The sequence below is a fragment of the Microtus oregoni genome, unplaced genomic scaffold (genome assembly GCF_018167655.1).
Source record: "Microtus oregoni isolate MIOR12 unplaced genomic scaffold, Mior012 000053F_ref0000044, whole genome shotgun sequence".
NCBI lineage: Eukaryota > Metazoa > Chordata > Mammalia > Rodentia > Cricetidae > Microtus > Microtus oregoni.
The window spans coordinates 8,074,451-8,096,178 of NW_024543829.1; the positions used below are offsets into that span (position 1 = coordinate 8,074,451).

General features: G+C 48.4%; 1 protein-coding gene across 1 annotated transcript; it reads right to left on the minus strand.

The window, feature by feature from the left end:
• Positions 1-723: 723 nt before the first annotated feature.
• Positions 724-9,876, minus strand: LOC121437598 (dendrocyte expressed seven transmembrane protein). The gene is made up of 6 exons (XM_041637477.1): positions 9,809-9,876; positions 8,383-9,424; positions 4,021-4,329; positions 3,029-3,099; positions 878-1,074; positions 724-776 (listed from the first exon to the last, which is right to left on the minus strand). Exons 1-6 carry the CDS (start codon positions 9,874-9,876, stop codon positions 724-726), a joined length of 1,740 nt encoding a protein of 579 aa, XP_041493411.1.
• Positions 9,877-21,728: the final 11,852 nt, after the last annotated feature.

Consider the following 21,728-nt stretch of genomic DNA (forward strand, 5'->3'; position numbering starts at 1 on the left):
GTTGTTGTCACGTGTGTGCATGCGTGTGTGTGCACACGGGCGTCAGAGGTCAGGTTTAAGGAGTTTAAGGAGTGGGTCAGCAGGACTGTTGAGAGGTTCACACGGATACACGGCTGAGCCTAGACAGAACAGGTCTAGCCAGAAAAGCCTGCAGCCAGCACAGGGCACCTGAGGCTAAGGTCACAAGCTGCATAGGAGACCTAATCGGACCCTTTCACCATCTTCCAAAGGGCCAACAAGTGTGGACTAGCTGTCCCTCAGGTCCCAGCTCCTGAAATCTCCTGTAGCTCTCGGGCCAGTGGAGTTCTCAGTCCTTTTGCTCTTGAAATGCTGACATAGCTCCCACCCTTTCCTAATAGGTATGGGAGCGGGGGTGGGGGGTGGGGGTGGTCATATCTGATGGAGAACGGACACGTGCAAACATTCTGACCCAAAGCTTCTGGGACACAGAAGGGAGCCAACCCTTGACTAGCTTGCTTGTTCTCTGGGATTCTCTTTCTCTCTCTCTCTCTCTCTCTCTCTCTCTCTCTCTCTCTCTCTCTCTCTCTCTCTCTCTCTCTCTCTCGTTGTCTGCACAACATGTACCTCACACAGTTCCAAGCATAGACGAGACGGTGTGTGTACAATGTTTGCTCCTGTTTACTCCTTCACAGAAATGTTCCTTGGAGGGAGCGGTTACGCCTGGCAGCATTGTAAGCAAGCGACAGGCAAGAAATTATTAAACTAGGAAATCATGGCATTAGTCACCACGGTAATCATTTTTGCATCCACAGATGCTGAAATTAGAGAGCGAACCCGTATTAAGCAGGATGCTTGTGTAGTCTCAAAAGTTTCTCCCCACTGGTGCCTATTAATTACAAAGGAAAACAATAATTACGATGGAAGAATTCGCCTGAAGTCACCTTCGCCCTAGGCAGCAATGCGGGCCTCCTGCTGCGGCACAGGAAGTACAGCGCAGACTCACTTTCCCAGAATGCATCGGAACGCAGCGAGGTTAACTGAGAGGGAACCTTCGCGAAGGCAAATGGCAGGAGATAGAGGAACTGCCCCAGTTTCTCCAAAGGGGTCAAGGTCCTGGCGCAAAGGAACCGTTGAGGGTGTGTGCACTCTAAAGAAATAGCACCGTTACTGGTACTGTGGGACCTGGCTTGAAAGGTCCAGAGAGGGTGCTAACCCTTTGGTTGCCAAAAATGGAATAAGAGCTCCTGATTCTGTATATTTCTAAGTCATTTTTCTGATTTTGAGGCTGCTGGGTAAGATGCTAATATTCGGAGATGGATGGCGAAGGGCAGGTACAACTTTATACCGCTTCCTCAGCTTTTTATAAGCCTGTAGATTTTCACAACAAAAAGATAAAAGTTGAGAGAGAGAGAGAGAGAGAGAGAGAGAGAGATGATTTCCCTATTCTGGAGTTCAGAGATAACAGGATCAGGACTCAAGGAAGTCCCCTCTTCTCCTAGATATCATGTGAGAGAAAAGGCATAAAGACAACCGAGATGTGCATTTTAATAAGCAGATCCCAGGAGGCTGTGCAACACACCATCCCATCCCAAACCTCTGTAAGGAGGCGGTACTGGGAGAATGGACAGAGCAGACAAAGGCTAGGGTGTGAGAGAAGAGCAAGGAATGGGAAGGAACTTGCAAACAGGCTTCAGAAAGAGTCTCTGACGAAGGAGAACAGGGAGGAGAAGCAGCTGTGGGGTGGCTTTCTGAGAGACATCATAGGAAAGATATGGAGGGGCAGAAAGAGACCAGGAGATTAATAGATACACTGATGACTTTTGTTCATGACTTCTTGGCATCTGTTGGTGAGACTGAAGTAGAGTTTGTAATCGTCTGCTCTGTCCCTTTAAGAGACAAGCCATGTCCACTCCTTCCCCATCAGCTGAGGCAAGCTGATCTTCAGCTTCCAGCCTGAGTCCTTTCCTTTTCCATCTCCCAAGAGGCAGCTTCTGTCTCTCCTCACTTCTCCCCTTCCCACCTTCTCTCTCTCTCTCTCTCTCTCTCTCTCTCTCTCTCTGCCCCTCTCCCTCTGCCCCTCTCTCTGCTCTTCTCCCTCACCCCTTCCCTTCCATAACCCACTAAAAAAAATATCCAACCTCACTCTGCATGGCGTGCCTACCCGTCTGTCTTTTGCCTGCCATGTGGTTCCCTGCCCGGGGCCAGCTGCCTTCAGAAACCTGCAGTGTGGTCTTGTGGCATGCCCATCCGTCTCTCCTCTTGGCCCGCTGCAGCCACTTGGGGAACTGTGCTGTCCCTCTGTCCCTGCCTGGGACTGGCTGCCCACTGTCCACTGCCTGCTGCCTGCCCCCCACTCAGAAACCTGTCATGTGACCTCATGGCCTGCTGCCTGCTGCAGTCACCCGGGACCCTGCACCATTTTACTTAATCCATTACAGAATTCATAATTATTTTTTGAATTTTTTTTTTCTCTGCTCTAAGCCATACTGCTTCCTTGTCCACTGTGGTATAAGTCAAGGTGACTTACAGAAGGAAGGGGTTTATTTGAGCTTAAGGTTCCAGAGGGGTAAGACTTCATTACCATCACAGTGGGGAAGGTGGTAATGGGCAAACGTGGAGGCAAGCCCAGCCAAAAGCCCACACCTCCAGCCACAAGCAGGAAGCAGAGAGCAAACAGGAATTAGTGCATAGCTTACAAAACCCGCAAAGCCCTGCTCCAGGGACACACTTTGTCCCACAGACTGCATCTTTTAAGCATCCCCCAAACAGCAGCATCAAGTTTTCAAACATCTGAGCATCTGGAGGACACTTTCACCGAAGCCACCACAGTCCCTTTAGCTGTGACACAGTCTAGATACTGTGCTTTGTTCGGAAGACAGACTGAAAAGCCATCCACCTGGGAGCCATTTGGCATTATTATGATCAACAAGTGGCTTGAAAAACCACCCGAGAGGAAAGGGGGCCCTGTAACCGCAAACATCTGTAGATCTTCTCACACAGCGCCCCCTATTGCTGAGCCGACAGTGAGCAGCAGCAGCCGACCCGGAAGCCGACTCAGGTGTCTCACGGGTAATCTTCATTTGCAGTGTTCGTATGTCTCTTCCTAATCAGTTTCAGGACTGGAATCCAGAAATGGACCTGAAAAGAGGGTGGATAGACACGGGAGTCAATGCGAATGCCTCTGCTATAACTTCTGAAAGACACAGAAATTATCTTCGTGGTCTTTCTTGGTCTTGCCTTGGCTGTAGCTGTTTTCCAGCTGTGTATTTTGTAGGGGTCTGAGCGCAGCGATGTAAGTCATCGCGTGCTGGAGGTGAAATGGAAGTCTCTCAAGAGCCTGGTGATTCCTCCCGTCCACCCTTGAGGAAGGGTCTAGCTGGCCTTTGTTTTTTTTTTTTTGTTTGTTTGTTTGTTTTTGTTTTGTTTTTCAAAATAGGGTTCCACTGGGTAGACCTGGCTGTCCTAGAACTCACTCTACAGACCAGGCTGGCCTCGAACTCAGAGAATCGCCTACCTCTGCCTCCCAAGTGCTGGAATCAAAGGCTTGAGCCACCACCTTTATAAAGCAACTTCACTTTTTTGTGCTTATGACCTAACTATGAGAGTGCTTTGAACTATTCTTTTCACCGGTTGCAGGTTTTTATTTTTCTCTCATTAATAAATAGGCCAAATAAAATCAATAATGTGTATAGGAGCCATATCTAACTATCTATCATCTATCTATCTATCTATCTATCTATCTATCTATCTATCTATCTCTGTTTGTCTGCCTGTCTGTCTATCTATAGAGATATACAGATAGACTTATTAGAATGAGAAAATTATTTAAAATGGTAGCTATTTCCTTCCATGTTTTTACTTTATTTTTGGTACATAAAAGAAATAATTGGACATTGTTCCAAAATAGCCACTACAATAGATCTTCCCAACAGCCAACTACAACATACTTGGTTCAGTAGGCTTCCTCAGCTGTATTGTAGCTGGCCTCCTGATATGAAGTTGTGCCTTCCAAACTCAGCCTTGGCTTACTTAGAGGCATACCTCCCCACTTGACCTTACCTTTTTAAAGTACAAACTCAGTTTTCTTTCAGCTTCTCCCGGTGGCTGCTTTGCTCTTTTCTTGAGGAGCTTTGCATGGAGGTATCGTATTCGCTCCCTCTCCACTCTAGGGTAGAAGGCTCCTGACACCAGAATTTTAAGCTGCATCAGCATGGAAGACAACAATCCTAGTACTGTTAGCGCTGCAAGAATAATGCTGAGAGGGACCCAAGTCTCAGACACAGTAAGCCTTGGTTTAAGAATGCAGCTGGATTCGAACATAGATATATTAAAGGAAGAATCATGGATGACGTCTTGCGTGTCTTGCCTCTGAAATGAAAGCATAAAATAGTCAATAGATACACCATCTTCTCTACCTTTGTCTTTCTACTCCCTTGCAACACACTATTTGCCCACAAATATTTAGGGAGCTTTGTCTGAAGCAGCTGTCTGTCAAGTCTTCCTCTATGAGTCATGATTGGAGCAGAGGGAAAAGGCTGACTTCATCTATAAAGGGGATAGTGTCTTCCAAGTGGATTTGTGGAGAGAATCTACGAAATAGAGTTTGTCTGCTCTATCTCTTCTCGGTGAGCCACAAGCATGTGGAAGTGTTACGTTCTAGAAAGGCTGAGGACTACGTTAGCAACCACAGCCATATACCCGTCTTCTAATGGAACACTTGCGTCTTTACTTAGGGCACATAGAGGTGACGCAGGATGGGGAATCAGCTCAAATGGAAGAGAGCTTGGCTGGTCATACAGTCATTTGAGTCTCAGGCACAGCCTCCAAGGAAGGACAAATTCCCCTTCCTCAGGCCACAGCATTAAAAGGCGTTTCACCGAGTCATAGCATCAATCAATCCTTTGGAGTTAGGGGGACTGCTTCCTCCTTAAACTCCGACATCCCTTTTAGGGTGACATGTTTGCCCACATCGCTGAGGGAGATCCTAAAGTCTTGTTGGAGGAGGTTTTTAAAACAGGGCATTTTCTGGTGTCTCTGGGCGTTCGGAAGGGGTCTGAGAAGCAACTCCTAGTTCCGCTGATGACACAGAAGACAGACCAGACGGACGGTGACATTGAGCCACCCAGCTCAGCCACCCGAGGTGGAGACTGCTTGCTGACTCAGCTCTTTTCTCATCTGACCCGGGAAAGTCATTTACTCTCTCGGTGGATTTGTTTTCTAATTTGGTAAAGCAGGAATTAATGGACCAGATCTGCCCCTGAATAAACTACCTCCCAGTGTAAATTGAACACCTTGGGGGTGACGCATTAACCTTACAGGCTGGAATACTTAGTAAGTTATTATCATCCTAGTGCCACAGAGCCCTGGGGCCAAGCAGAAGTAAATGACCTCTCAAAATAAAAAATAAAAATAACAAAACAACCCCACCCAGAGAACATTTTGTGTCTTAGACCTACCACCAAACCTGGGCCCTCTGTATAAACGCCAACTCACATTTGTGCCTAAGCAGAGAGAAACGTTTGGGTAGCCGCTCTCCTCCCTTTATTAAAAAGACAGTCGGTCTACAATTAAATGGAGATTGCAGTCCCCAGAGCGGCGGCAGGCGCTCTTTTTAATACGATGGAAGAAACAAACACATCGATTGAGTCGGTGATGAGCAATTCTGCAATAAGAAAGCAGCGGGTGTTCGGTCTGTGGAAGGAGCTATTCAGTCGAGAAATGTAGCTGGGGATTGGCCGTTGGGAGTGGGAGCCTTGGAAAGATTGAGTCAACGTTTTCGTTCTCATATGGGCTCGGTTCGGGGCAGCATGGAAGGCACGGTCGCTCTTTCAAAATGCCAGGCAATATACGGGATGAGACCCCTATGATTTAAACCATGTTTATGTCTCTTAAGTAAACAATTTGCTGAGAGGGTGCTGCTGCATGATGGATGGAAGGCAAGCTCGCTGTGTTATCGGATTGTCCTGGAGAGCTAATGTGTCCAGAGCCTGGCCCGTGGGGTGTGCTCACACAATCGGAGCGAGGGCTGTTATCGCTTACACTGCCGATCCATCCCAGCTCAAGTCGGATGGTTTCCCATAGGCTTTATCTGAAACATTTGTCTAAAGTTGTATGATAGTGGGAGAGAAATATTGACAAAACCCTGCACCAATGTTTCTCTTCCTGTCTGATTTCTCTTTCACAAATCTGCAGCAACAGAGGAGGCGAGGAGCCTTCAAGGGCATCCTGGGATAAGGGCGGGGCACAGCCACTCGAAGGAGGCTAGCTGCTGGCGCAATCTCCCAGGGACTGCAGAGGAAAACTCGGGAGATGTCACAGACGCCTTGCACAGACAGACATCTGACCCAGTGGCCACCACCCAGCTGCTGTTATGTGTGGCCACAGTGGCCTCTTCCCCTGGCATATCAGCTCTGCCGTGCAACTGTCGTGGTCTAGACATTATTATGTCCCTGGTACTCAGCAGTGTTTGTGGCAAGATTGAACTTACACACACACACACACACACACACTCCAGTCTAAATCAGTGAGAATTTATTGAACAGGCATGGATTTTTGATATTGGCTGAGAGAGAAATGCGTGAGAGAAACAGAAGGGGATAACTGAGAGGGAAAAACATCAAGACCAAGGGGAAGAGTGAGGTGGGGAGAGGCCTTTGCTTCTGGGCTTCTTATTTGGCTTCATTGGAAGCATGCCTTCCATTATTGGCCTGTTCCAACTATCTAGAGCAATGGAGAACCTTGCAATTAAGTGAATTCTTCAGGGGCAGCAGAGAGCTCAGAGCAATCAACTCTAAGAAGCTCAGGATTGGGAGGGCAAGAGACCAGAGACTGGGTGTGCTGAAGCAGAGGAAAGGGAAGTGGATGCAGGCTGGGGCCGGAGGAGTTGAGCAACCCAGAAGCAGAGAAAGGGAGAGTAGGGTTCTACTAATAGAAATTCAACACACACATTGTCTGAAGTTATGTGGGGAAAAAAGCTAAGATGTGCATGGGCTCAACATCCCACTCTTTAGATAGGAGTCCTTTTCTGTTGGCAAGGACTCAGGCTGCATGAGAAAGTTCTCCAGTAGAGTTTAAAGTCTGTCTGCCCAAGTCTTGACAGTGGGAGAAAGTCAAGCCCCAAACCTGCCTTTCAGGTTCGTTTACACCCCTTGAGACGCAAGCAAAATGAAACCAAAGTTTAAAACCAGAGTCAAAACCTATTTCTATCCTTCAGGCTATGCTGAGTATAAGTTCCCTGAAGATAAAATGCCCTACTCCAGGAGCCTGTGATACTCCAGAAGCCTGTGATACTCCAGAAGCCTGTGATACTCCAGGAGCCTGTGATACTCCGGGAACCTGTGATACTCCAGGAGCCTGTGATACTCCGGGAGCCTGTGATACTCCGGGAACCTGTGATACTCCGGGAGCCTGTGATGCTCCAGGAACCTGTGATACTCCGGGAACCTGTGATACTCCGGGAACCTGTGATACTCCAGGAGCCTGTGATACTCCAGGAGCCTGTGATGATACTCCAGGAGCCTGTGATATTCCAGGAGCCTGTGATACTCCAGAGGCCTGTGATGCTCCAGGAGCCTGTGATACTCCAGGAGCCTGTGATACTCCAGGAGAGTTTGATGCTCCAGGAGCCTGTGATACTCCAGGAGCCTGTGATACTCGGGAACCTGTGATACTCCAGGAGCCTGTGATGCTCCGGGAACCTGTGATGCTCCAGGAGCCTGTGATACTCCGGGAACCTGTGATACTCCAGGAGCCTGTGATGCTCCGGGAACCTGTGATGCTCCAGGAGCCTGTGATGCTCCGGGAACCTGTGATGCTCCAGGAGCCTGTGATGCTCCAGGAGCCTGTGATACTCCGGGAATCTGTGATACTCCAGGAGCCTGTGATGCTCCAGGAGCCTGTGATAATCTATCTGGGAAACAGGTTTCAGCAGAAAGATTAAGTCAGCTGCCTCGAGATAAAGAAACTGTCCATGTGTACATGATGATATGCCTGGTTTGAGAGGGACATAGAGATTTTTTTCCATGTACAGAGAGATAAATGTAACGCCACCACAGGCCAAGGAATATCACTGTCCAAGTAAAAACGGACCAGGCAGAGTTAAGTTCCCCTACTTTCTGGAAGGAGGAAGCCCATGCCAACAGCAGGTGATTTTAGACCTCTCACTGACGAACTAGAAGAGAATAAATGTGTGTTGTTTTAAGACACGCAGCCTGTGATTCTTTGCTGCTGTAGCCACAGAAAAATAACATGGACTCCTATTCTAGCCCTGGGACCTAATTCAGCCATACCTATCAAGCTCCTTCCGTGTGCCAGACACACATAATCTGAAGACACTGTCAGACTTGGGAAGTCCCAGCATTTTTTGCAAGGTCCACCAATAAAAAGCCCGGGAATACTGCATGGAGTACCGTGAGCCCCTACCTCTCCACGAAGTTTCAAGTGAGCCTCAAGCCCTGGCAAGCTTTGGAGATGTTTGTTCACGGAGGAAATGAGTCGGAACAGCAGAAAATCCACAGCTGCGAACAGCACCCACACGTAGAGATGGGTCAGGACGGGAAGGAAAAAGAGCCCCAGGTTTTTCCTCTCTTTAGGACTCAGCCGCACAGACGGGATGATGATGTATCTCTTCCGTTCCTTCCTATTCAGAGGGAGGACACAGGGCCGCTGTTGGTGCCTCTGCTCTTCGTCAAACTGAACGAATTGCCTGGTGATGTAGACATTCTCATATTTCCGGCCACAAGGGCCCAGGAACCGCTTCATGAAGAGGCCGGTGCTGAAAAGGATGAGGAAAAGCCCGGCCAGGGCGAGAAGCTTCTGGCCCAAGGAAGACAATAGCTCTGTCATGACTACCATATGGGACAGGGCACCCAGGACTTCTCCCTTGGTGTCATTCATATGAGCCTCGAAGGCACGGCTGGGACTAAAGAGGGAGACCGCTAAAGTCTGGTTCCAAGAAAGGAGGTCATCAAATAGATTTGGCGGAGCGGCAAGGCCATAAATCCACTGAAGGGCTTCACAATATCTGGCCAAGAGTGGAACATGGATTGCAAAGCTCTTTGCCCTTAGGTTGCAAGTCATACTGTCTAGGAGACCTCTGAAGTTATAAAACATATTTTCCACATGTCCCAAGATCACCATCCCTGTGCCAGCCGCAATCAAAGCGTTCCTGCCTTCCCGGAGGCCACAGGAGAGGAAGGCGAGAAGCAGGAAACAGCGGGCATGCTTGGAACAGCACAGGAAGACACAGGTGCTCGCCCACACAGCGGCGAGCACGGCGACTGAGGGCAGGACCCAGTAGAAAGCTGCTGAGAGGAGGCTCACGGCAAGGAAGGCCACAAAGCAGCAAACTCCCAAATGTTGGATGAAGTCCATCCAGCCTGTACTTCCTGGGAATACATATGTCCGCCAAAGCCTTAGGAAGATGCTAGTTCCCAGGGTCCAGAGCCTCTTCCTCCCCGTGTACCTAGAAATAAAAAAACAAAAAACAAGCCAAGTTCAGACATTGCTTAGAGGTCAGCTAGTACATACATATAATTTCTTTACCCCTCCCTGTCTGCTCCTTCTTAGTGGGAATCCCACCAGGAAGCGGGAGAAATAGCTTACATCCAGAGGTGAAGTGAGGCAGGGTGGGGGCACATGCCTTTCGTCCCAGCACTCGAGAAACAGAGGCAGGAGGATCTCTGAGTTTGACGCCAGCCTAGTCTACAGAGCGAATTCCAGGATTTCAGGCCCACACAGAGAAACCATGTCTCAAAAAAAAAAAAAAAAAAAAAAAAAAAAAAAAAAAAAACCCAGCAGCTAGAGGGAGGGTGTTTCTGCATTCTTTGATTTAGCCAATTAAAGGTACCCATCTGCCATCTTTAGGTCGGTGATCCAAGTCTTCACACTCTGCGCTAGCCCCACCCTCGGCTGCATTGTAGTAGTTAGTGTCGTATTGACCGTTAAACATCACCAACTCGCCGGAACTAAGAATTCCTCCTGGAGGTCAATTGTCTAAGATGGGTCTGTTGAGCTGTGGTCCTTCTGGACTACCCAGGGGCCGTGTTGCTTCCCTGTGCCAGTTCCTGGAGGGGCCTGTGTTCTCCAGCTCACAGTCTTCTTCCCTCCATCTCAAAGCCAGTCAGGCTGGCTCTTCCCTTCTCTCTGGCCCCCACTTCCGTCTTTACCATTTCTCTCTCACGCTGACCTTTCTGCATTTTGTTTCAAAGGAACTTTGTGCCATCTTAGAGCCACCCAGATAGTTTAGACGATTCCCTCTTAAGACTGCATCTACAGGCTTCCTTTTACCATGTAAGGTGGTCTATTCACAGGTTCTGGGCATTAGGGCATAGACAGCTTAGGGAAATGTTTAGCCTGTCACACTAGGTTCTAGCACAGCAGCAAGATCTGTCCCTCAGCTGAACTTAAAAGGCAACGCCATTGTCAAACAGGTAAGACAGCCCCCACTCACCCCGCCCCTGCCACCAGGCTCCCAGCTGGTCCACGTACGCTTGGAAAATAATAAATACTGTTCTGTTTTGTTTTCCACCAACAACTTTTGTCCCGGGCTGCTTGACTGTAATTGCCCACTGACAAAAGCAGTAGTCCTGTGTCATGGGTTCCAAGAGTTGAGACAAGCTTTAGGCTGATGGATGGGCTGCGATGTCAATACAGTGCATTACGTAAGTGTATCTTTAACAGTCATCCATTCGTCTTCTGTGCTCTCATTTTACAGACCAGAAAGCACACAAGGGCATCCAGACTTGACTGTGGAGTTGGACCCGGTACCGCTATGTTGTTGCTTCCTCTTCTGCCATCTCTACCCCATGAGTATGGGTCCCTCTGGAAACTATTCAGGGAAACTATGAATATTTTTGTCCCTAAATTAATCAGGTCTGGGATAATTAAAATTTAGGTGTTAGGAGGCTGCTACTATTCTGTTTGTTATGCATATTTAGGTCTGTGATATACTGAGAATGAGTTGGGTTCATTTGGACTGATAGAAATGAAATTGAGGTCAATTTTAACAAGTAAAAAAATTTAACAAGTAAAAATTTTAGTCAAGTAAGCTAACTGACTTAAAATATCTATTGAACACTGTGCCATGTGTATGAGATTTAGTGGGGACACTGAGAAGTCTTTAAACTCTCTCACATATATTTGATTTCATGCAAGTATTATGGGCTAGGACTTACGGTTCTGCTTGACACTGAGAACCCTTGCGTGGTGTGGCACTTAAGTGTGGAAATGACAAATGCAGGTGGTGGCTCCGGGGCATGAACTGAACGACCAGATGTGACAATCTGATTCTCTCATGCTCAACTCCATAGCAAGGGTCATTGTCACCTGGACTAGCTTCACAGAGATCAAGATTCTAAACCTGTGGGACCAGCAGGATGGCTCAGCAGGTGATGACAATTGCTTCATAAGCCTGGTGTATTGGTCAACTTGACACAGGTTAAGCGTCATTTGGAAAGAGGGAACCTCAGCCGAGAAAATGCTCCCACCAGACTGGCCTGTGGGCAATCCTGTGCTCATTTTTCTTGATTGATAATAGGTATGGGTAGACCTATTCCACGGGAGGGGACGATGCCAGCCCTGGATGGTAGTCCTGAGATTCAGAAGAAGGAAGCAGACTGAGCACCCAGAGGAGAACACTCCTCCGTGGTCTCTGCTTTAGCACTTGTCCTGGCTTCTCCTTATGATGAACTGTAATTTGGACGAGTAAGGTGCAATAAGCCGTTTCCTCCCCACCACCTCCAATCTGCTTTTGGTCACGTTGTTTGCTCACAGTTGTAGAAACCCTGACTAAGACACATGACTACCTGAGTTTTGAGACCTGGAATTCACATAAAAGTGGATTGGCAGAAGAGTGAACTCCACAGATTTGTCCTGTGACCTCTACATATCAATACATAGTAAATACATCCCACTTCCCCCCCAACTTTCTCTCTCTCTCTCACAGACACTATCACATACACACACACACACACACACACACACACACACACACACACACACACTAATACAATAAAGTAAAACTATTTTCAATAAAGACTCCGCACAGGAGAACCCTGATTCTGTACCGTTTCAGAATCAGTTAGATGGAAGGTGAGCAGTGCTCACACATGGCCATATCACCAACGGGTCTGTGCTCCTGAAACTGTCCAGCGTGCCCCTACACAAGAGGGCTTGGTGGACATTGGACTCTGAGCAGAACATCCACCTCAGAGCGGGTCAGGAGCTGCGTCTCCTCAGACATGACTTCACGCACTTTCTTCTCCATTAATCTTAGAATAACCACAGAACTTTTGGATTCAGTCCCACGCTGAAGTGGCCCGTAAATTAACTACTAATTGTCTATGACATCCAGGGCACTTTGCAAGAAGCCTCCACACCCCCTACCTCAAACGCACTTTGCATTTTCTGCAGAGGAAGCAGAAACAGGAGCGGCCTTCCTGCAGAGCTGCCTTTTCAGGGGAATTCACACCAGGCTGTACTTAGCCCCAGGCAAGCCATCCCCTTTGCATCCAGCCTAGATTTCACCAGTCTGGATTAGGGTACAGGACACACAGCTGTCTGAACTTGTTCCTACTGGAAACACACCACATGAACTGCCAGTGTCTGCTCCAGAGCTGGCCCAAATATCACAAACTCATCTCCACCAGCTACGCATTGGTTTTTCTCTTCTTCAATGAAACAGCTGACCCCGCGAGGTTAAAATGTCTCCAACCAGCGGGTTTGTCTTGAACCAAATTAGAACACCCGGTTTCATTTGTTTTTCTAATTTCCTCTATGAGGCCCCAATTCTTCTCATCTGCTGAAATATTAATAATGTACATTGTAGGCTCATTTCTTCTCCTTTTGCCTTTATCCTCGTACAGTATGTTCTCAATACAGATATTCCTCTGCAAGCATGGAACAGATTTATAGGCACATTAAAATTTTAGCATTCTACAATAAAATCTAATATCAATTAAACGAGATGTATGGCTGCAATCTCATCCCGGAAGAGGCAAGCGACAAGCGACAGTTCCACCCTTGTCCCCCTTGTCTGTGTACTGAGGACAGAGGGTGAGCCTAAGACACCAGCCCTTCAGGGGGAAAGACTAGAGGCATTCTCCAGTGCACAGAGCCCTGACCTTGACCCTCCCCCCTCCAACTTCTTCCCCACCCTTGGCCTGTCATTTCTCCTAATTCAGAGGACTTGCCTGATCCTGCTTGTTGAAGCTTAAGGAGAGAAACTTCTCCAAACACCCGACAATCCCTGGATCTGGCGTGTTCTCTCAACAGGACACATGCCCTTCCATAGAACACTGAGATTTTCTTCTGTTCTAGCCAAAGCCTGGATGCTCAAGTGCGTGGAGAGCTGAGCGGCAAGATGGTTGCACTGTTTCCCTGGTACTAGGATGCTATGTCCTGCTAGTCTTTCTTGGGGGATCTTGACGCTCTCCTTTCCCAGTAACAGTAGAGTCCAAAGTCTATCTGCTTGTTTCTTTCTCAGGGACTTTGGAGAAAAAACACCCTGCATGCATGTCATGGTCAGCCAGGGACGCCATGACGAAATGCCTTAGAAAGGAGCAGGAGACATTTTCCTCGCAGTTTTGGAGACTGGAAGACCCCATTCAAGGTCTCACAGGGCCAAGCCCTGGTGAGGGCTATCTTCCTGGTGTGCAGATGGCTGCCTTCTCTCTGTGTGTCCTCAGGTAACAGAGATGGGGAAGAAGTCTCTGGTTTCTCCTCCGCTTTACTCCTCCTCTCCTTCCACAGTGTGTTATCTCTAACCCAGTGTGAGGGCTCGCCCTCTCTTCCACAACTGCAACCAGCTACCTTCTCCTGTTCTTCTAAGGACACCGGTCACCCAGTCACACTGGCAGAGAGTGCTACCTGCAGATCCCGTTAACCTTTAACTTCCTTAGAGAGGACTTTTCCTCACGCAGCCTCACTGGGCGCACTGGGTTTGAATATTAGGGTCCTATCGGGGGAAGGGGTATCTGACTTTAAAAACAAGTTGGCTCAGTCGGGCAGACTTTGGGCTCAGCTATTAGCTTGCATTTGACCTTCTGGAAGCTCAGCACTTCCTCCAGCCCCTACTTTAGCTCAGCTCCCAGCCACGCCCTAGAATCACTTCCCTCCTCCTCGGCTCCGGGGAGAGCCTGAGTGTGCTCTGAGCTAATTTCTAGTCTGTGCGTCTTAGCGTTTAGCTGAGCTCTGTTTGCTTCCCTTCCTTCGTGTTTACAGGCCTGAGTCCTTCGTCCTCCACATTTCTTTTGGCAGCTCCTAAAAGCCTACTTGATCCCTTTAACCTATCATTTCTCTTCATTTTGCTTCCATTATCAGTAATGCTTATTGCCTGACTCGACAGCCTCGTCTCTCCAACAGAAAGAGCCTGCCTCTTGCTTTTACAGCAGCAATTCCCCAGGAGTAACCACCGCTTCCTCGCTTTTATCCCTAGCCTATGGTTTGCAGCATGCCCCTAGCGGGCAAACCTTAGCTAGAGTTCACAGCAGAGCGCTAACCGGACTTCATTTCCCTCTCACAGGGTTGAGGTGATGTCCACAAGAGCCGGTGAGAAGAAACAGCAAAGAACGGGGCTGTGGTGAGGACCCTGAGCCAAACCAGTGCCCTGCAGGGTGCCGCAGCCTGTGTAGCTAACCGGAGCCCATGTTTACCTGCTTTCATGCAGAGCTGAGCTGTTCCCATGGAAACAGGAGCATCAGTCTTTCCTATCCATCCTGCACGTGTAGCTAGCAAACACAGCTGCCATGGTTTTCTCTGGCAGTGTGCGTATGCGTATGTGTGTGTAATTTTCAGCCTATCAGCATGAACTGGCATGGAATTCATGAATTCCCACCCCAATACCTAGAGTCCACTCTGCCTACCTTGTCGGGAGTCAGGGACAGCCCTACTCCTGAGCACTGTCCTCCGAGCACAAATCAAACATCAGCTCGCAAGTGTATCTCCTATCTCACTTCGGCTACAAGGCCTGGCCAGACCATGTAACAAACAGAATCATGGACTAATATTAACAACTTGCAGGTGAGCGGGCCACCCTACAAGTGCTCTAGATGGAAGATGCACATCCCCCACACGGAAAGCCATGGCCTGCTAGAGTGAGGGAAGGGGGAAGGAATGAACATGGCCTTCCTGCTGGGAAAGGCCAGGAGCCCAAGCCCTCAGGAGCTATGCCATTCTTTCTGGTCCTCTCCCTGGCAGCACTGGCCTGGTCTGCTATCTTTCACTTTGCAGCTCGCTCTGACCCTGCTTTTGCACAGAGGCCAATGGCCTGAGCTCAGTCAGCCCAGATAACCTGCAGACACCTGGCAGAACACTAACTCAAAGCGACAATCTCTCCTGTCCTCCAAGGCACCTCCCATCAGCTCTGCTTCCGGCTTTCTTCGGGATCTGACATGATATGAAACTCATTTGAAAAGAAATCCCTGCAAAGGAGAAAGTAAAATAACTAAATAAACAAACAAATAAATAAATAACCGGGCACGGAGACAGGACGCCTGCTCTCTAGCTTGCTGCGAACTGCACAGACTGTGTGGCCTTTCCTGGGTCATTTCACCTCCTGGGCCCTCAGCTTGCTGAGCTGCTGCTCTCCAAGGTTCTGAGTGGTCTCTGAGTGACAGATGAACGAGAGCCACAGATGCCTGGAGCAAGCACTTCTGAGGTCGAGCTATTAAAGCCCAGCACCTGGGAGAGGGACAAAGGAGGAATGAAAGGCGGCTGCTTCCTTTTTCCTCCCTCCTTTTTAAATTCCCTCTCTTCCTTCCTTGCAAACTTATCTTTTGGTTCAGAACACGCTGTTCCCTCAGGCTGCCAAAATAGCGGGAGCGGGAGCGGCGACCTCTTCTGAGGTGGAATGAATTCCTCACCGCTCTGTTTTAATCATTCCTGCCTTGGGAAAGCCAGCAACTGCCTTCTCCGGAGAAGGCAGCTTTCCTACAAGACGGGAGATTAATGAAAGCTGTGGGGTAAACAAAAGAGCACCTAAGGAACAGGGCAGTCCATCACTGTGTGCTGCAAAGCTGGGAAGCTCACTGTGGGCCAGGTTGGGCCGCTCTGCCTTGGTGCCTCACCAATCAGCTCCCCACGCTAAGCACAGCCAGGATACCAGGCCACCGAGATCCACCCTTCCCAAGCCAGGTAGATCTGCACACACTGTGCCTTCAGCAGGACACCCCTGGGCAGCCTTCCCTGAGATAGCCAGGCAGCAGTCCCAAACCGCTTCCTTGGGTCCTTCACACCATAGGCAGACAGCTGCCGTACAAATACAGTTTACAGTACTCTCTGGTCATGGGGCTGGATTCCAGTTCACTAGCATTTTCTTTTAAAAGCAATTTTAGAAGCAAGATTATTCTGAAGGTCCACTTACATGTTTCCCTCAGGTTCTTCCACAAGCATAGAACACACCCTTCTGGACTCTCCAAGACTTAATATAGCACAGGGAAAGGGGAACCAGACATGAAGGTGGCCACATCACCCTGAATCAATGTCTTCATTTCCCCCACAAAGTGACTAAGTATTTAATGTCACCAAGGGTAAAACTGATGTGAAAAAACCACGGACTTCATTCTTGCAGCTTCCTCAGAAGACGTTTCAGGCATTAACTCTAGGAAACAGCGTGGTAGGACATTGTCAACACAATACTTTGTGAAGCTGGGGGCCCCTTCTCTCTTCCCTATTTTCACCCCAGCTGTGTGTGTGGGGTGACAGACTAATTTTACCCCAGCCCAATCCACAACTGGAGTCAGGCTCCTGGACGAGCCCAGGGTCTGAAGTACTAGTCAGTACCCGGCCTCGATGTAGTACCCAGCAGCGTAGACACTTGGCTCCCTAGCTAAGAGGACCATTGTTGCTTAAGGGAATTTAGGAAAACTTCAAGAACTCTTAGTCTGTGAGGATGTACAACCCCTGGTGAAATTTAAGTGTCGCTGGGAAGGGTGTTGCTTTAAGGATTATTATTAACAACAATTCTGACCTTATGGCTGACGAAAAGCAGCAGCACGTCCAAGATCTCAAGTCTTACTTTCAAAACTGTTGCTCAGAGTAACACTTTGCAGGTAGTCTTCTGATTAGATGACCGAGTTTCTCCCTTCTCAAAGTGTCTTTTGTCTGTTTCACATATGCTAACTGGACTCTTCAACAATGCCATCAGTTTTCCGGCTTCCCTAGAAATTTGGAAGAATCATTCATTTCGATTCAACTGAATTATGAATCAACATGCATTTATTGAAGCTCTACCAAATGCTGAGTGATATAAAAAACCTAATAAAATTCTAACTTCTGATTTTAAAGGGTTTGTACTTTATTAGAGAAATAAATATATATACCTATCTCTGTGTGTATATACGTAATACATATATAATGTATATATGTATGTAAATATGCGTGTAAATACATACATACACATACATACACACACACACACACACATACAGAGGAGGGCGTTAAGGAACTGGTTCATTCAGTTGTAGTACTGGGCACGAACAAGAACGGACCATGAAACGCACAACGGAACCCACTTTAAGAGTTTATTAAGAAAAAGACATGCGCACAACTGAAGAAGTTGGTGGGGAGAGAGAGGGGGGAGAGAGAGAGAGAGAAGAAAGGGAGGGAGGGAGAAAGAGGGAGGAAGGGAGGGAGGGAGGGAGGGAGAGAGAGAGAGAGAGAGAGAGAGAGAGAGAGAAAGGAGTTACCTCTGCAGAAGAGGGACAGAAAGAGAGCGTGCAGCGGGCATGTTCAGCTTTTAAAGACTGCAAGGGGTTATGTAGCTGTAGCTGCAGCATGCGTAGATCACATGACCATGCTACATACACTACATGTAGAGCTTGAGGGCCCCAGGTGGCTATATAAATTGCCTGAGCGTTTCATGGCGCACGCTTGTCCCTGGAATTCAGAGGTGCCCGAGTTTGTGGTGACTACACATTTTGCCAAAAGGCTGGGTGATGGCAACCTAACACTTGCAATTCCAAATCTGTATCAACCAATATTTTCCCTCTCTCCATGGTAAATTTAAGAGTATCATTTATTTTGATTCAGTTAAATGCAATTGAGTCTGTTGAGGGCAAGCTGGAACTATGAGACTTGAACTGACCAAGCAGACCAGGAAAGAGCTGGTGTTGCAGCCCAAGTTCACAGTGCATTTCTCTGAGGAGTTCTCTCTTCCTCAGAGACCCCAGGCTTATACTCTTCCACTGAGTAAATGACGCCTGTCTATGTCATAGGTTCTTTATGTTTATTGATCCAAATGCTAATCTCACTCAAAAAATAAGAAAAGACTTCATGATATCTTACAGAATGTTTGGCCAAGCTGGACAGTGGTGGCGCATGCCTTTAATCCCACCACTCGGGAAGCAGAGGCAGGTGGATCTCTTTGAGTTCGAGGCCAGCCTGGTCTACAAGAGCTAGTTCCAGGATAGGCTCCAAAGCTACAGAGAAACCCTGTCTCAAAAAACTAAAAGAGAGACAGACAGAGAGAGAGAGAGAGAGAGAGAGAGAGAGAGAGAGAGAGAGGGGAGAGAGAGAGAGAGAGAGAGAATGAATGTTTGGCTAAAAAGATGCATGACATACTAAATTAATGACATGCCAAATTAACGACATACTAAATTAAAAAACGCAGCCAGATGGGCTTAAATGGAAAAGAAAGACAAAGTGTAGATCTTTGTTTAGTATCTGGGTAAAGACAAGGAAAGAGTGGTGGTCTGGGTCTTTCTTTAGGAGTCATTTAAACGTGGAGACAGTGGCTCAAGGTTTCCATGGTTCTGATGAGGTATCAAGATAAACCCACTTCCCTGGCAGTCTGTTCAGGGATACAGTGGATATAAACAGAGAGCTGGGATTAACCAAATCAACACAACTTGGCCTCCCCAACAACAGGGTCACATCCATCTTGAAACTAGGAGGTGAATTAACTTTCCGAGGAGCGCCGTAATGGGACAGCGTGGGAGGATGAAGGTGTCCCTTTACTGGGAGAGGCCGCTGGAGACCATTTTGCACTCAGAAAGCCAGGGGCTGCCTCAGCTGACTGCCTGCAGCTGTGCCTGGAGAGCTGAGGCGTGGGAAGACAGGCCCTCCAGCCAGGAGCTCCCAGCGGATCAGGGAGACTGATGAGAGCGGAGTGAACAGGAGAGACTAGAAAGCAATACTGAGCGATGGGGAAATGCACAAAACCTCAGTCTGTACAGCACTTCCTGTGGGAACCGACTGTCCAGGTTTTCCAGTTGAATAAGCAGCCGACTGCTCTGCTGATCCAGAAACAGTGCTGGGCCGGATGGTGGTGGCACACGCCTTTAATCCCAGCACTCGGGAGGCAGAGGCAGGCAGATCTCTGTGAGTTCGAGGCCAGCCTGGTCTACAAGAGTTAGTTCCAGGACAGGCTCCAAAGCTACAGAGAAACCCTATCTCAAAAAACCAAAAAACAAAACAGAAACAGAAACAGTGCTGGGGGCCCCAGTGGAGAAAAGGGCAAGCAGGGAAGATTTCAGGGAGGAACCTTGAGGCTGGGGGAGAAAAGAGGAGATCCAGGAAATGGCCTTTGGGACCAAGGAAGTATTTAGTTCTTTTGAAAGAGCCATTTTGGTAGAGGGCTGAATCCAAGAGCCAGGAAGGGAGGAGTCTGCGAGAGGTGGAGCACTATTGGGGATGGAGATGGATAGACAGGCAGAGAGGATACAGGAAGCTCAGCATCTTGCCTGTGCAGGCAATGCATACAGAGGAAGGTGTTGGCATTCTTTGAAGAAGAAGAAAGGGGAGGGTGGCCCCCACCCAGGTCTCTTAGCAGAAGAGCAGAGGTTGCCGTCCTGAAGGGCGATCTGGCACAGCTGAAGATGAGTTGTGCTTACAGGCTCTCCAATACCCTCAGCTGAGCTCCAAGAGTTCCTCAGAACTCTGCATTTGAGTGGGACTGAATGCCCAGGTGAGCTTCCCCACTAAAGACCCTACAAAGGGTTTATCTTGGGGTTGAAGGCTATGGACATCTCACATCCAGCTGAACAATGTCATCTGAGTGCTTCCTGTGAACTTAGAAAATGAAAAAGCCGTGGTCATCTGGGGACTTTAACCCTGTCCGCTCCAATGTTCCTTAGTGACTTTGAAAGGGCACGTTAGGATCGATATGCAAGCCTCAGCTTAACAGCTTCGGACAGCAAGACAAAAAGGGCAGAGGCGTAGAGTCCGTTCTGATTCCACAGTGGTGATTATGAGAATCAGAGCCTGGGCTTCTGGGAGCTCACTGGGATTCTGCCAGCAAGGGGCAGCCATCCTGAAAATCACCGTACCGTAGTGTCCTAGAGCTAGGAGCACTGCCCTTTCTTCCTCCCATCAACAAGATCTCTGCCATTTTAGATGTGTTGAGCCATACAAGCATAGTTTCCAAGTTCATCTCAGCTCAGGAATACCTCTGAGAACCAAGATAGGGGCAGGGTGGTTTTGGAAGGTATGCGGTCTGGTGTAAATAGGGGCTGTCACAACAGCTTATGACGGCTTCTCCTGCACAACCAACTACAGGCAACTCAATGCCTCCTGTGCTGAGCGAAGAACTGGAGCTCTGTCTGAGGGTCCAGGCTGGCCTTTCCCGGGGAGCTCTGGTAGCACTCTCTCATAGATGCTGCTTGTTTCTGCAACTCCACTACAGAGCCTGCATCTCGTTCTCCTTGGTCTTCGGCACCCGTGGCATCACCTGCCTTTTCTCCTGATTGATATTACTCTCCAAGCATAGCTGTGCACTGACCCTGTGCTAGGCTCCCAGGTCTCCTGTCCACCAAGACCTGGGTAAAGTTGCTGTAAATAGATCCGAGCTCTTATCAAAGAGGCTGTCTGCTACCTGTATGCTTATCTACATCGTTTATTTGGTGAACTGTTGTTCAGCCATCAGGGTAGGAAAGGCTGTGACCACCTCTCTCTTGGTACAGGCATCTTCTCAAGGTGTTAGGTTGTTTGTTCTTAAGTTGCTTACTCATTTCGTTTCTGCAATTGCAGTGTGATGGACAGGGTGAATTAGGTGAGCTCCGACCACTCGCCTGCCTTTAAAATCCTAAACCATCAAGGACCCTGTCACTGCGAAACTGTCATGTGTGATCTGGCGACATTTCCCAGCATCCTCGTTGCATGCTTATAGGACATGTGACCTTTTGAGTCCTTGAGGAAGCACTGTGTACACAATGGGAAACCCTACAAAGGCTTCCTTCTCACAGAGGGAGGCAGCAGTCAGCTGGAAACAGGGCAGGGAGGGAGGCAGCCACTCTGCTGACATCTGGGTGTCTGGCTTCTAGAAACATGCTGCTCAGACCCAGAGCCTCACTTCAGTGTCCTTAGACTCGGGTGCCAATGAGCTAGATCAACTTCCTCTGACAGGGAGGGGAGGAGGAAGAAAGTTGCCCCTGAGATTAAAACATAATAGTCTTCCAATCATGGAGCTATAAATAGATCAAGACAGCTCTTTGTATGCTGAGTTGGAGTGAGCACAAAGAATTAGGAAGTAGGAAGGGGACACAGGAAGCAGGAAGGGGGCACAGGAAGCCGGAAGGGCACAGGAAGAAGGAAGGGGGAACAGGAAGCAGGAAGAGGGAACAGGAAGAAGGAAGGGGGAACAGGAAGCAGGAAGGGTGTTGTAGTAGGAGCGGCAGGGCTGTGTCCCACCACCCGGCCACCCTCATGGCTAGCTTTACCTGAAATAATTGCACGGAAACTGTATTCTTTTAAACACTGCCTGGCCCATTAGTTTTAGCCTCTTAACCCATTTTTAATAATCTATGTAGCATCACGAGGTGCGCTTACCAGGA

What these genes read in the sequence shown, in the direction of transcription:
- LOC121437598 (XM_041637477.1), bottom strand. Translation starts at nt 9,876, where the DNA reads ATGCAGCCGAGGGTGGGGCTAGCGCAGAGTGTGAAGACTTGGATCACC. An exon ending in GACCTAAAGATGGCAGATGG is followed by an intron (nt 9,425 to 9,808) that starts GTACCTTTAATT and finishes TTTTATTTCTAG; the next exon opens with GTACACGGGGAGGAAGAGGC. An exon ending in TTCAGGCGAATTCTTCCATC is followed by an intron (nt 777 to 877) that starts GTAATTATTGTT and finishes CTCTAATTTCAG; the next exon opens with CATCTGTGGATGCAAAAATG.